A 13,794-nucleotide genomic window follows, 5' to 3' on the forward strand; every position below is an offset into this window, starting at 1 on the left:
AGGTATGCCCGTTTGCACTAAGACGGAACCCGGTCGCAAAAATGGCCCTGAGGGGGCACGAGTCGCTATTTGGCTTGTCCCGGAATAACACGAGTTGGTCACGGATGTACTGTACACCTGTGAGAACATTATGGCGTCATTCAGAATATTGGCGCCCCTGTCATGATAAAAGGAAGAGTAAAATAGTGTGAACACAATAATTTGAAAAATATTAATATTTGGTGAATACATTTCAAACTTTCAATTACTTTTTGAGTTTTAATGGCGAAATGCAAGAATTATGTTGAGAAATGTGCGCCAAAACATGTCTGTTCATTCATGGAAACCCTGCTAAAGTATAAAATCAATGAGGTGTTCGAAAATAGGTGACGTCACTTGAGTGCTGCGGAAGTTTACAGACGAGGTAATGGAGGTCACGCCTTTTATCGAGATTTTTTTTCTCTTTGAATGTAGCTGAATTCTTTTGCTGAAGACATCACCTACAGGTATGAAGCAGAATTTGAGTTTTGATTCACTCATCCCTCGAAGTATCAGCAATGCCATCTTAACTGTTTGAAATTAGGGTACGTCAGGATATAAACATCTGCATATATCCGTTCCAAAGAATTCCCACTGTCTTAGCCAATTCTGACTTATTTTTTCTCTCTAAAAGGTTTTTAATTTCTTTGATATCCCCACAAGTTTCAGCAAAAAGCAGACAAGTACAAAATGGCAATATCACATGACCATCACATGACCATCACATGATCATCACATGCACAACTAACCTTGACCTTTTTAGAGACAGGCTAGTTACCTCCACAGCAAGCATGCCATTAATGGCACCATACATTTTGTACGACGCAACAGCATACACTGACGAATACCTATATCCCACAACTGTATGTTCTGGGGGCTTTTTTTATAAAGTGATATTTTGATATTGTTTTTTGAGCATTCTCTTAAATACTCCCAGTGTGCATGTTTGGCTCTCTAAACATCTTCCCCTCTGAAAGTTGCAGACTATGGGAGCTGAACTTTGGGAGGTCCGTTTCTCCTGATGATGACATATTTTTTTCAAATAATTTTTTTAATGTGTCCTCTGTATTTATGCAGACAATATTTGAACATCAGTGCTGACAGTGACTTTTGTCTTTCTTGACTTTTTCCACTGTTAACTATATATCCAGGTGAGCTACAGTGCCTTGAAAATATATATTCAAATCACTCGATGAAATAACATGTTATTTGATAAAAAATTATAAATATCTTCTATAAAGGCACCTTCCTGAGGCAAGGGAGTTAACTGACTTTAGAAGTTCAGTTTCCACCCTAAACGAACTAGGCTGGAATTATGGGGTATTATTTTAGCTGGAATAACAAGTCTATGCATAGTCCAATCAAAATCGCATAAGGAAATCGACATCCAGTTCGTAAAGTGACGTGCAAATTTCAATCAAATGCAGGATTTGCAAAGCATGTGCACCGCCAACTCGGCATCAACAGATGTTTTACAAATCTTTTCATGTTTTTTATCAAGGTGCTCACACGATTTGATGCACTTTATCACAATATAGATCTTGATTATCGATCAGATCGCCTTGACTGGGCGCCGCCATTTTGTTTGAAGCAAATGCAAATGCCGTAACTATAAGCAGTGGAATCTGATTGAGGTACATAGAAGGGACACAACTCATACCCAGTAATAGCCACCGGGGGCGCTACGATCAAGCCTAGAAATTCCACCCCAGTTCAACTAGAAGGGAACCGGGACTTTTATGGTCAGTTAACGCCCTTGCCTCGGGTATATCAATAAAGGACAATAAAATTATCCATGTTTACATGTCTAGAATAAACAGTAGACAGTGTATTAGTGTGATGTTCTGTGTTAGATGGTATCTTGGCGTTCCCTGTGGCTTCTTTTATTTAGAGAAACGCTTGAGGTGCTTACAACAGTGATAAATGTGCTTTGATACAGCTGGAAGCACTAGAGGGTGTAATGGGAGTGCAAAGCCTGACTTCACTGTTTAAAGCCATACCGTATTCGACGTAATAAGCGCCCATGGCGATATTTGCTAATATATTGGCTAGTGAACAATCCCAATCAGCACCCCTTCCGATTGATCAATGTACACAAGACTTATTTATTCGTGTGTAATACGCACTCCTGTGTTATATGCACCCTTAATTATGGGCAATTAAATTCTGGAAAAATATATCTGTCGTATGTAATTATTTCAGGCTGTTAGCATAAATCACGAAATTTATCTTTCATCTCTGTTTTTTTCCACCAAAGTAATATTCTAATAAGAGCCCCCTATTTCTAATTTTGAGAGCGCCCTGGGCGCTTATTACGTCAAATACGGTATGTGTCTTTCCATGTTCTAATGGAGATTTTATATGAATAGAGATATTGTTCTTAAGAATAAATTTCTTTAAGGTTTTAGAATTCAGCGGAGTATACCTAATTTGTCTCTTAAACAAACATTGCCACCAATAATGCATGTGCAGAGGGATCTATGTGATCACTGTCAGATGTTCAATTTAGTAATGAATTAAAAAAATTGATTTTCTTTCACTAAATGCAGATATTTCTTATTAGTGATAGATCACGTGTCCACATAACGCTCCTTATAGCTAAAATGGATAGAATTATCGTTAAACAGCCCGCATGTTATCAGAAATGAGCGGGCCACTGTAACTTGATAATGCCCTCATATTGCTTGACGACGGGCCATTATCACGCCCGTTGTTAGGTTACGTCATTGATAAGGATAGGTGATGTCACGTTCAATAGTGACGTCATCTGGTTTGTTCTGTGACGTTTCCATATTTGTAAAAGTGGGTCAGTGACATTTGTGTTGATTGCAGTAAATGTTTCAAAACTGATATTGTTGTTTCTTTCCATCCATTTTACCTATAATAACGGTAATGCTATTTGTCAGGGCATTATCATTTGCAGAAGCCCTCGGTCTTTTCAACTACCCTTATAATGTATGTGTTCTGTTTCAGATATCCAAGGATCAACCGAGAGTCCCTGCTGCCTGTCTCTCTTAATTTCGGTGCTGAGAGCCAGGACGGGTATGTACCATATATGGCTGTGGGGGGCTTTCAAGGGGGGTCATCTTACACACAGGGTTGAAGAGTTTTGATGTTTTTCCCCACAACACAAAGACATTACTATGAGTACTTAACACCGGAAATACCATGTCAACAAATCCATACTGAAGTACACAAATTAATCATGTAATTACACTGTCTGATTATAAAAAGTGTTCATTGTATACCTGGTATTCGGTCTGTCAGAAGACCCCATTAGGAATTCAGGTAAGAATAGGTCAAGTGACTCTTGAGACAACTAAATGAGGGTGCCAACCCTCCATTTGGAACGATGGATGCCAAGCCCTGTGAAGGGGTATTCCCGATGCCACAGTGCAGTAGGCGGGATGCCATGAAATGTTTACCTGGTACAAGGATGCCAATATTTCAATTTTGAAATTCATTTTTCGTCTTTTTTATTGCAGTGAGTGACAAATCAATAACATATTTAGCCCTAAGCTTATGAGCACACGTTTTATGTGAAAATATCTGTCTAATGTACTTGTACAAGCTGCGTACAGCGAAAGAGTGCAAACCAGAGGGGGTTCCAGGTTAGAACTGTTACCTAGCAACCAATGATGGTTGTAGGTGACTTAATGGATGAAGTTGTCAGGCCTGGTTGTGTCAACTTGACCCGACAGCGTTGATTGTTGCTCATAATATCAATCACTGGATTGTTTGGTCCAGACTGGAATATTAACAGGCCTCTTTCACGTAGCTAGAATAGTGCAGCAACAGTAGAATTAAACAACAAAAATGCAACAGCATCACACGCACACACACGCACACACACGCACACTTTGGAGCACGCGCACGCACATGCACACACACTCACATATAGATATGTGTATTCATTCGGGCTACCCGGGTACCGCCCCCCCTATTACCTGACCTTACCCTAGTATCCTCTGTAGGTCTCAAGGTGAGGGTACAAACTGTCCGATTGGGGATAGTTTGACCGTAGCTCTGGTAAAATACACGTATAAAACGATCTGGTGTATACACTGAAGTTGACTGAAGTTTTATTTTTATTCAAACATATAAAAGTCAAAAGGAATGGGCGTAGTAGTCAGAAAGAACTACGAAAATAAGTGACTTGTAGTTTAAACATGGAGTTCTATTAAACACTATATCACATGACTAACCACATGTCCGGGTAGTCCTGTGGGTACCCAGGTCCTACTCAGTACCCACCCGACCCTTGTACCCGAGTTACCCATCCCAGCCCTGGTATTCATGATCATGATTGTTTGTGTTACAGGTGGTACCCCCCCGGCCACGGAGATGTTTACCTCAGTTTCTACAACTCCGGGCTCTTGGAGGAGTTTATAAAGGCAGGGAAGAAGTATGTGTTCGTCTCCAACATCGATAACCTGGGTGCAACTGTCGACCTTAGTATCCTTTGTCAGCAACAGCTGGTGTGAGTGACAGGAAGAATCTATACCCAGGCTCACTCACTTTGTCAGCAACAGCTGGTGTGAGTGACAGGAAGAATCTATACCCAGGCTCACTCACTTTGTCAGCAACAGCTGGTGTGAGTGACAGGAAGAATCTATACCCAGGCTCACTCACTTTGTTAGCAACAGCTGGTGTGAGTGACAGGAAGAATCTATACCCAGGCTCACTCACCTTGTTAGCAACAGCTGGTGTGAGTGACAGGAAGAATCTATACCCAGGATCACTCACCTTGTTAGCAACAGCTGGTGTGAGTGACAGGAAGAATCTATACCCAGGCTCACTCACCTTGTCAGCAACAGCTGGTGTGAGTGACAGGAAGAATCTATACCCAGACTCACTCACTTTGTTAGCAACAGCTGGTGTGAGTGACAGGAAGAATCTATACCCAGGATCACTTACTTTGTCAGCAACAGCTGGTGTGAGTGACAGGAAGAATCTATACCCAGGCTCACTCACCTTGTTAGCAACAGCTGGTGTGAGTGACAGGAAGAATCTATACCCAGGCTCACTCACCTTGTCAGCAACAGCTGGTGTGAGTGACAGGAAGAATCTATACCCAGGCTCACTCATTTTGTCAGCAACAGCTGGTGTGAGTGACAGGAAGAATCTATACCCAGGCTCACTCACTTTGTTAGCAACAACTGGTGTGAGTGACAGGAAGAATCTTTACCCAGGCTCACTCACTTTGTCAGCAACAGCTGGTGTGAGTGACAGGAAGAATCTATACCCAGGCTCACTCACTTTGTTAGCAACAGCTGGTGTGAGTGACAGGAAGAATCTATACCCAGGCTCACTCACTTTGTCAGCAACAGCTGGTGTGAGTGACAGGAAGAATCTATACCCAGGATCACTCACTTTGTTAGCAACAGCTGGTGTGAGTGACAGGAAGAATCTATACCCAGGCTCACTCACTTTGTCAGCAACAGCTGGTGTGAGTGACAGGAAGAATCTATACCCAGGCTCACTCACTTTGTCAGCAACAGCTGTTGTCAGTGACAGGAAGAATCTATACCCAGGCTCACTCACTTTGTTAGCAACAGCTGGTGTGAGTGACAGGAAGAATCTATACCCAGGCTCACTCACTTTGTTAGCAACAGCTGGTGTGAGTGACAGGAAGAATCTATACCCAGGCTCACTCACTTTGTCAGCAACAGCTGGTGAGAGTGACAGGAAGAATCTATACCCAGGCTCACTCACTTTGTCAGCAACAGCTGGTGTGAGTGACAGGAAGAATCTATACCCAGGATCACTCACTTTGTTAGCAACAGCTGGTGTGAGTGACAGGAAGAATCTATACCCAGGCTCACTCACTTTGTCAGCAACAGCTGGTGTGAGTGACAGGAAGAATCTATACCCAGGCTCACTCACTTTGTCAGCAACAGCTGGTGTGAGTGACAGGAAGAATCTATACCCAGGCTCACTCACTTTGTTAGCAACAGCTGGTGTGAGTGACAGGAAGAATCTATACCCAGGCTCACTCACCTTGTTAGCAACAGCTGGTGTGAGTGACAGGAAGAATCTATACCCAGGATCACTCACCTTGTTAGCAACAGCTGGTGTGAGTGACAGGAAGAATCTATACCCAGGCTCACTCACCTTGTCAGCAACAGCTGGTGTGAGTGACAGGAAGAATCTATACCCAGACTCACTCACTTTGTTAGCAACAGCTGGTGTGAGTGACAGGAAGAATCTATACCCAGGATCACTTACTTTGTCAGCAACAGCTGGTGTGAGTGACAGGAAGAATCTATACCCAGGCTCACTCACCTTGTTAGCAACAGCTGGTGTGAGTGACAGGAAGAATCTATACCCAGGCTCACTCACCTTGTCAGCAACAGCTGGTGTGAGTGACAGGAAGAATCTATACCCAGGCTCACTCATTTTGTCAGCAACAGCTGGTGTGAGTGACAGGAAGAATCTATACCCAGGCTCACTCACTTTGTTAGCAACAACTGGTGTGAGTGACAGGAAGAATCTTTACCCAGGCTCACTCACTTTGTCAGCAACAGCTGGTGTGAGTGACAGGAAGAATCTATACCCAGGCTCACTCACTTTGTTAGCAACAGCTGGTGTGAGTGACAGGAAGAATCTATACCCAGGCTCACTCACTTTGTCAGCAACAGCTGGTGTGAGTGACAGGAAGAATCTATACCCAGGATCACTCACTTTGTTAGCAACAGCTGGTGTGAGTGACAGGAAGAATCTATACCCAGGCTCACTCACTTTGTCAGCAACAGCTGGTGTGAGTGACAGGAAGAATCTATACCCAGGCTCACTCACTTTGTCAGCAACAGCTGTTGTCAGTGACAGGAAGAATCTATACCCAGGCTCACTCACTTTGTTAGCAACAGCTGGTGTGAGTGACAGGAAGAATCTATACCCAGGCTCACTCACTTTGTTAGCAACAGCTGGTGTGAGTGACAGGAAGAATCTATACCCAGGCTCACTCACTTTGTCAGCAACAGCTGGTGAGAGTGACAGGAAGAATCTATACCCAGGCTCACTCACTTTGTCAGCAACAGCTGGTGTGAGTGACAGGAAGAATCTATACCCAGGATCACTCACTTTGTTAGCAACAGCTGGTGTGAGTGACAGGAAGAATCTATACCCAGGCTCACTCACTTTGTCAGCAACAGCTGGTGTGAGTGACAGGAAGAATCTATACCCAGGATCACTCACTTTGTTAGCAACAGCTGGTGTGAGTGACAGGAAGAATCTATACCCAGGCTCACTCACTTTGTTAGCAACAGCTGGTGTGAGTGACAGGAAGAATCTATACCCAGGCTCACTCACTTTGTTAGCAACAGCTGGTGTGAGTGACAGGAAGAATCTATACCCAGGCTCACTCACTTTGTCAGCAACAGCTGGTGTGAGTGACAGGAAGAATCTATACCCAGGATCACTCACTTTGTTAGCAACAGCTGGTGTGAGTGACAGGAAGAATCTATACCCAGGCTCACTCACTTTGTCAGCAACAGCTGGTGTGAGTGACAGGAAGAATCTATACCCAGGATCACTCACTTTGTTAGCAACAGCTGGTGTGAGTGACAGGAAGAATCTATACCCAGGCTCACTCACTTTGTTAGCAACAGCTGGTGTGAATGACAGGAAGAATCTATACCCAAGCTCACTCACTTTGTTAGCAACAGCTGTTGTGAGTGACAGGAAGAATCTATACCCAGGCTCACTCACTTTGTTAGCAACAGCTGGTGTGAGTGACAGGAAGAATCTATACCCAGGCTCACTCACTTTGTTAGCAACAGCTGTTGTGAGTGACAGGAAGAATTTATACCCAGGCTCACTCACTTTGTTAGCAACAGCTGGTGTGAGTGACAGGAAGAATCTATACCCAGGATCACTCACTTTGTACACAGGGTTCAGACTAATGCTCTTTCCAGAAAAACAGGGTTCAGACATATGCGCTTTTCAGACCCACACAGGGTTCAGACTAATGCTCTTTTCAGACAACCAGCGTTCAGACTAACGCTCTTTTCAGACAACCAGAGTTCAGACTGATGCTCTTTTCAGACAACCAGGGTTCAGACTGATGCTCTTTTCAGACAACCAGGGTTCATACTGATGCTCTTTTCAGACAACCAGGGTTCAGACTGATGCTCTTTTTTAAAATGTGGTTTAGATAGACGCTCAACACAGTTTTGTTTGTTGGAAAGTAAGAAATGTAACTAACATCTTAGCCACTGAATCTACTAACACCACATTGTATGATTTCATGATAAATCTTTATAATAGACACATTGGTTTGGACCTTAACCAGTGTAAGATATCCTGAATTTCCTTCTGAAACCAGAGAATGGCCCAGCTCCAGAGTTCGTGATGGAGGTTACCGACAAGACCAGGGCTGATGTCAAGGTAGACAACTCTTGATTGTCAGTCTCACAGCAACCAGACACCCTTCAAACAAAATTGGTCTTGATGCAATCCTCATCGACGCTGTCATCTATCCAGTGTGTTATATCTCCATGCTATTATGACAGATACACAAGACCCATTTGTCACTTAATTTGGACCTTTCAAATGTCACAGGGGGCACGGGTGGCCCAGTCGTCTAAGGCGCTGCGATTCGCTGTGCAGAGTTGTGTCCCTGGGGCACGCCAGAAACCAATGATTGTGGGTTCGAATCCCGGTTCGCCCCAATTATGTTTCTAGGTTTGTCAGCACCATACCCGTGCTCGTGGGTTTCACCGAAGTGGTAAACGTCTGAGACCTGCATCACTTCGGGCTTTTCTCCCACATTAAGTTGACACGCCGCGATATAACTGTAATACTGTTAAAAGCGGCATTAAACCTAACTCACTCACTCACTCAAATGTCACAATGCTCAAAATACAAAATGCATCTTCCCTAGGCCATGGAGTTAACTAACTATAGAAGTCCAGTTTCCACCATAGCATAACTAGGCTGGAATTATAGAGTTATATTTTAACTGGACTAACGAGTCTATGCATAGTCCAATGATGATGATGTTGGAGGGTTAAGGAGCGCTTCCTGATAGTCCAATCAAAATCGCGTCACGAAATCAACGTCCGGTTCGTAAACAGCCGTGCAGATATTGGTCAATTTCAATACAGATCTTGATTATCGATCAGATCATCTTCACTGGGCCACACCATTTTATTTGAAGCAAATGCAAGTGACATGAGCTGTAAAATCTGGTTGGTCAATAGGAGGGACATAGAAGGGACATAACTCCTAATAGCAACAGGTGGTACTACGATGAACCCAGAAATTCCAGCCTAGTTCGGCAAGGGTGGAAACTGGACTTTTATAGTCAGTTAACTCCCTTGCCTCAGGAAGATGAGTCAAATTATTTACATTAACTAGACAAATTCTGCGACGTAGTGACATGACATCACTTCCCAAAGAAAGTTATGGTTTCGAATGGGTCCAGGGAATTTATCAAAACAGAAGGTCGATATAATACACTGGATGATCAAGCATGCCTTATCAAGTAAAGTAGGATTTCTACAGTAAAGCCGGGGCTCGGGTGGCCCAGTCGTCTAAGGCGCCGCGATTCGCTGTGCAGAGTTGCGTCCCTGCCAGAAACCTATGATTGTTGGTTCGAATCCCGGTTCGCCCTGATTATGTTTCTAGGTTTGTCAGCACCATACCCGTGCTCGTGGGTTTCACCGAAGTGGTAAACGTCTGAGACCTGCATCACTTTGGGCTTTCCTCCCACATTAAGCTGACACGCCGTGATATGACTGGAATAATGTTAAAAGCGGCATTAAACCCAACTCACTCACTCACTCACTCACTCTACAGTAAAGCATTTTATTACTTTGATTAAAAAACTTTTTAATAAAAAATAAGAAGAGAATGGAAATTGCAAAAATATATTTATCAAAGTGATTTCTCATTTGTATGGTCAGCATAGGGTGATGAAAGCTAGTGTGGAAGAAATGTTGTTGTTTGTAAGATGAGTCAAAACAGTTTCCCCCTTTCGATAGTAATCTACTTTTGAAGTGTTTCTGTTACTGACTTGGGGGACCCGTGAAGATCCGGGGTGGAATAGGTTTTCAGCAACTCACGCTTGCCGTAAAAGGTGACTATGCTTGTTGTAAAAGGCGACTAACGGGATCGGGTGGTCAGGCTCGCTGACTTGGTTGATGCATGTCATCGTTTCCCAATTGCGTGGATCGATGCTCATGATATTAATCACTGGATTGTCTGGTCCAGACTCGATTATTTACTGACTGCCGTCATATAGTTGGAATATTGCTGAGTGCGGCGTTGAACAACAAACAAACAAACAAACAAACAAACAAACAACCTTCTCTTACTCTTACACTTGACACTTCAGGGCGGGACGCTGGTGGAATATGAGGGCAAGACACGGTTGCTGGAAATTGCCCAAGTCCCTAAAGAACATGTAAGTAATGTCAGTTCCAGGTGTAAGGGAGGCGGTCAGGTAGCCTTGTGGTTAAAGCATTCGCTTGTCCTTTCTGAAGACCCGGGTTCGATTCCCAACATTGGTACAATGTGTGAAGCCCATTTCTGGTGTCCCCCACCGTGATATTGCTGGAATACTGCTAAAAGCAGCATAAAACCATAATCACTCACTCTAGGTGTAAGGTACCGACCATTTTATATCATCGGGGGGTGGGGGATGTGGGGGTGGGATATTATTAAAAAAATAATTTGACCTTGAAAATGCTTGAAAAAAATATTTATGTACTTCTCTATCAGGTGTACTCTGCAACGGTGAATATTTATGATGTGTAAGAATTCACTCAATAGTTGATCTTCTTTTAGGCTTAAAAAATTAAAAGAATTGGTTTTCAGGCTTTTGAAAATATAGTGCAGATGGTCGGTGGTGTTTTGGTTTTTTTGGGGTTGGGGGGTGCTTGTTCAAACTAGTATGTAACCAAATAAAAAATAAACAGTTGTGTACAATCAACCTGGGAAAGGGCCTCCCTACATAAATGTATTCCTTAATGAGTAAAATACTGGAATACAGTATTGGACTACCGTTGGACTTGGAATATTTAAATTTTTTATGGCTTTTTAATGGAAATCAAAACAAAACGTGCAGCGAACTTTATGATGATGCAGATGGTGCCTGAGAACCAAGACTTTTAATTTTTTTTTTTAGCCTTAAGGTCGCTTTAAATTTGTTGATTGCAACATTAATTACACCGAATGTGTTACAATAACTGATGAAATATCAATGATTGATCAGTGACTACATATGATTGTATTTTGTTTCACATGTTTTGCAAACCAGGTTTGTGATGGTTATCTATTCCTGAGGCAGCTTTATTTCACCTGTTGCAGCTTGTTACCATTAGGAACCGCCTCCGTGGTCTAGTGGTAGAGCGTCCACCCGGAGAGCGGAAGGTCTGGGGTTCGATCCCCGGCCGCGTCATACCAAAAGACGATAAAAGATGGTACTTGTTGTTACCCTGTCTGGCGCTCGGCATTAAGGGGCTAAAACAAGGACTGGTCGGCTTGGAGTCAGTATACTGTGTCTGAGAGGGATATTCATGTTAAACTGCGGCATGGTATCTCAGTGAGCTAGCACTATAAATCGGCATCAGTCCGGACTAGTACAAGCAGCCACACAAACACACACACGTACATGCACGTCGCTATATAAGCGCAATAATCTTGGACGTGACGTTAAACCCCATTTCACCTCACCTGTTACCATTAGGCTTATAGTGTATGTTGCACAATATTTGGCCTCTGTATAAACATCAAAGACTTTATTATACATGTAGCTAAAATGGATAGAATTGTCATTAAACCGCCTGCATGTTATCAGGATTGAGGGGGCCACTGTAACTTGATAATGCCCTCATATCCATTATATCCTCATAGGCCATTTTCACGCGGGTTGTTAGGTGACGTCATGGGGATAGGGAAAGGTGACATCACATTCAATAGTGACGTCATCTGGTTTGTTCTATGACGTTTCCATATTTGTAAAAGTGGGTCAGTGACATTCGTGTTGATTGCAGTAAATGTTTCAGAACCGATATTGTTGTTTCTTTTTATTTTATAACAAATTCTATCCATTTTAGCTATGATAACGGTAACGCTATTTTTCAGGGCATTATCATTTTCAGAAGCCCTTCGTCGGGCAGTTAATAGAAGACCTCAGGCTTTGGCAAATGAAAATGCCCTGAAAAATAACGTTAGCCATATATTAACAAACAACTTCCTTATTCCACAGGTTGATGAATTCAAGAGTGTAAGCAAATTCAAGTAAGTAAACTAAACATGAGAAAAATGTCTTCAAATCAGAGTTCCATATACAATCAGGGTTAATGTGAAATTTCACTTGTAACCACAACATGGTCAGTTTTTTATATTTCTAGGTGATAATATGACGTCGTTTTTTTATATTTCTAAGTAATAAAAGTGATATCTGACACATAGACTACTTGGTAAGATGGAGTTTCGGAGTTATCTGACCTTGTTGACTGTGGCGACATATCCACAAACATTGGTTAGTCATCCCTGGGTGCCATGTACAAAACAACCTTAGCATTAAGACTGTCCTAAGCCTATGTTAAAGTATGGGAGTTACGATCACCTTGGTGCTGAGATTCCTTTGTACAACGGGACCCTGGACTCAAACAATATCTGCTTCTACTTTCTAATCCATCCAAAATGAAATGGGCAAATGTAGAAAGTTAAATTGTATCTATTTAATTTTTATTCTTGGCTTTTGTTTCCAATCAGTCCTTCCATATATCACTGTATGAAGTCTCCCTCACAATCACAATAGAACACATTCGTGACCAACTCGTGTTATTCCGGGACAAGCCGAATAGCGACTCGTGCCCCTCTCGTGGCCATTTTTGCGACCGGGTTCCGTCTCAGCGCAAAGGGGCATACCTAAAACAATTGTCAACTCGTCCATTAAGACTGTCCTAAGCCTATGTTAAAGTATGGGAGTTACGATCACCTTGGTGCTGAGATTCCTTTGTACAACGGGACCCTGGACTCAAACAATATCTGCTTCTACTTTCTAATCCATCCAAAATGAAATGGGCAAATGTAGAAAGTTAAATTGTATCTATTTAATTTTTATTCTTGGCTTTTGTTTCCAATCAGTCCTTCCATATATCACTGTATGAAGTCTCCCTCACAATCACAATAGAACACATTCGTGACCAACTCGTGTTATTCCGGGACAAGCCGAATAGCGACTCGTGCCCCTCTCGTGGCCATTTTTGCGACCGGGTTCCGTCTCAGCGCAAAGGGGCATACCTAAAACAATTGTCAACTCGTCGCATTATGGTTCACATATATTTCCCCATATATTATATATATTTCAGATGCAATTTAAAGCACATCGGGACATGTGGAATTATACAGTATGATAGAACACATTTAACTGTGTCTTGGGTATATTTTTAGATGCAAGACAAATGTGAAATCAAAAATAATTTCTGAGGGATTCTTTGACGAAGAACTTGAAATCATACGTGTATTCTGATTGGTTTGGTGTATTTTCGCACATAACATTCATCGATAGAGGGACGAGTCTTCTTGCAGGTAACAGAAAGGGGCGAGTGGTGACGAATGAATATAACGGTGTCCCACTTTTCCTTCCAGGATTTTCAATACAAACAACTTATGGATGAATCTAGACGCTATCAAGAGGATAATAGAAGAGAAAACACTGCACATGGAGATCATTGTCAACCCGAAGGTAGAGGAGATTACCTTGTATTTCATTCCACATTGCATCTGTATTAAAGTGATAAACGTCATAGACCTGCATCA

General features: G+C 42.4%; 1 protein-coding gene across 7 annotated transcripts in view; it reads left to right on the forward strand.

Moving 5' to 3' along the window:
- The window catches only part of LOC124151123 (UTP--glucose-1-phosphate uridylyltransferase-like), a 105,878-nt gene that overhangs the window by 82,617 nt on the left and 9,467 nt on the right, over positions 1-13,794 (forward strand). For all 7 annotated transcript variants that reach the window (XM_048403157.1, XM_048403153.1, XM_048403154.1 and 4 more), the window contains exons 6-11: positions 2,992-3,060; positions 4,340-4,473; positions 8,318-8,406; positions 10,358-10,426; positions 12,233-12,264; positions 13,624-13,720. In XM_048403157.1, the coding sequence (XP_048259114.1) occupies positions 2,992-3,060; positions 4,340-4,473; positions 8,318-8,406; positions 10,358-10,426; positions 12,233-12,264; positions 13,624-13,720 (490 nt within the window). The remainder of the gene's footprint in view (positions 1-2,991; positions 3,061-4,339; positions 4,474-8,317; positions 8,407-10,357; positions 10,427-12,232; positions 12,265-13,623; positions 13,721-13,794) is intronic.

This window comes from Haliotis rufescens, unplaced genomic scaffold (assembly GCF_023055435.1).
Source record: "Haliotis rufescens isolate VD_foot unplaced genomic scaffold, xgHalRufe1.0.p SCAF_3, whole genome shotgun sequence".
Classification (NCBI taxonomy): Eukaryota; Metazoa; Mollusca; class Gastropoda; order Lepetellida; family Haliotidae; genus Haliotis; species Haliotis rufescens.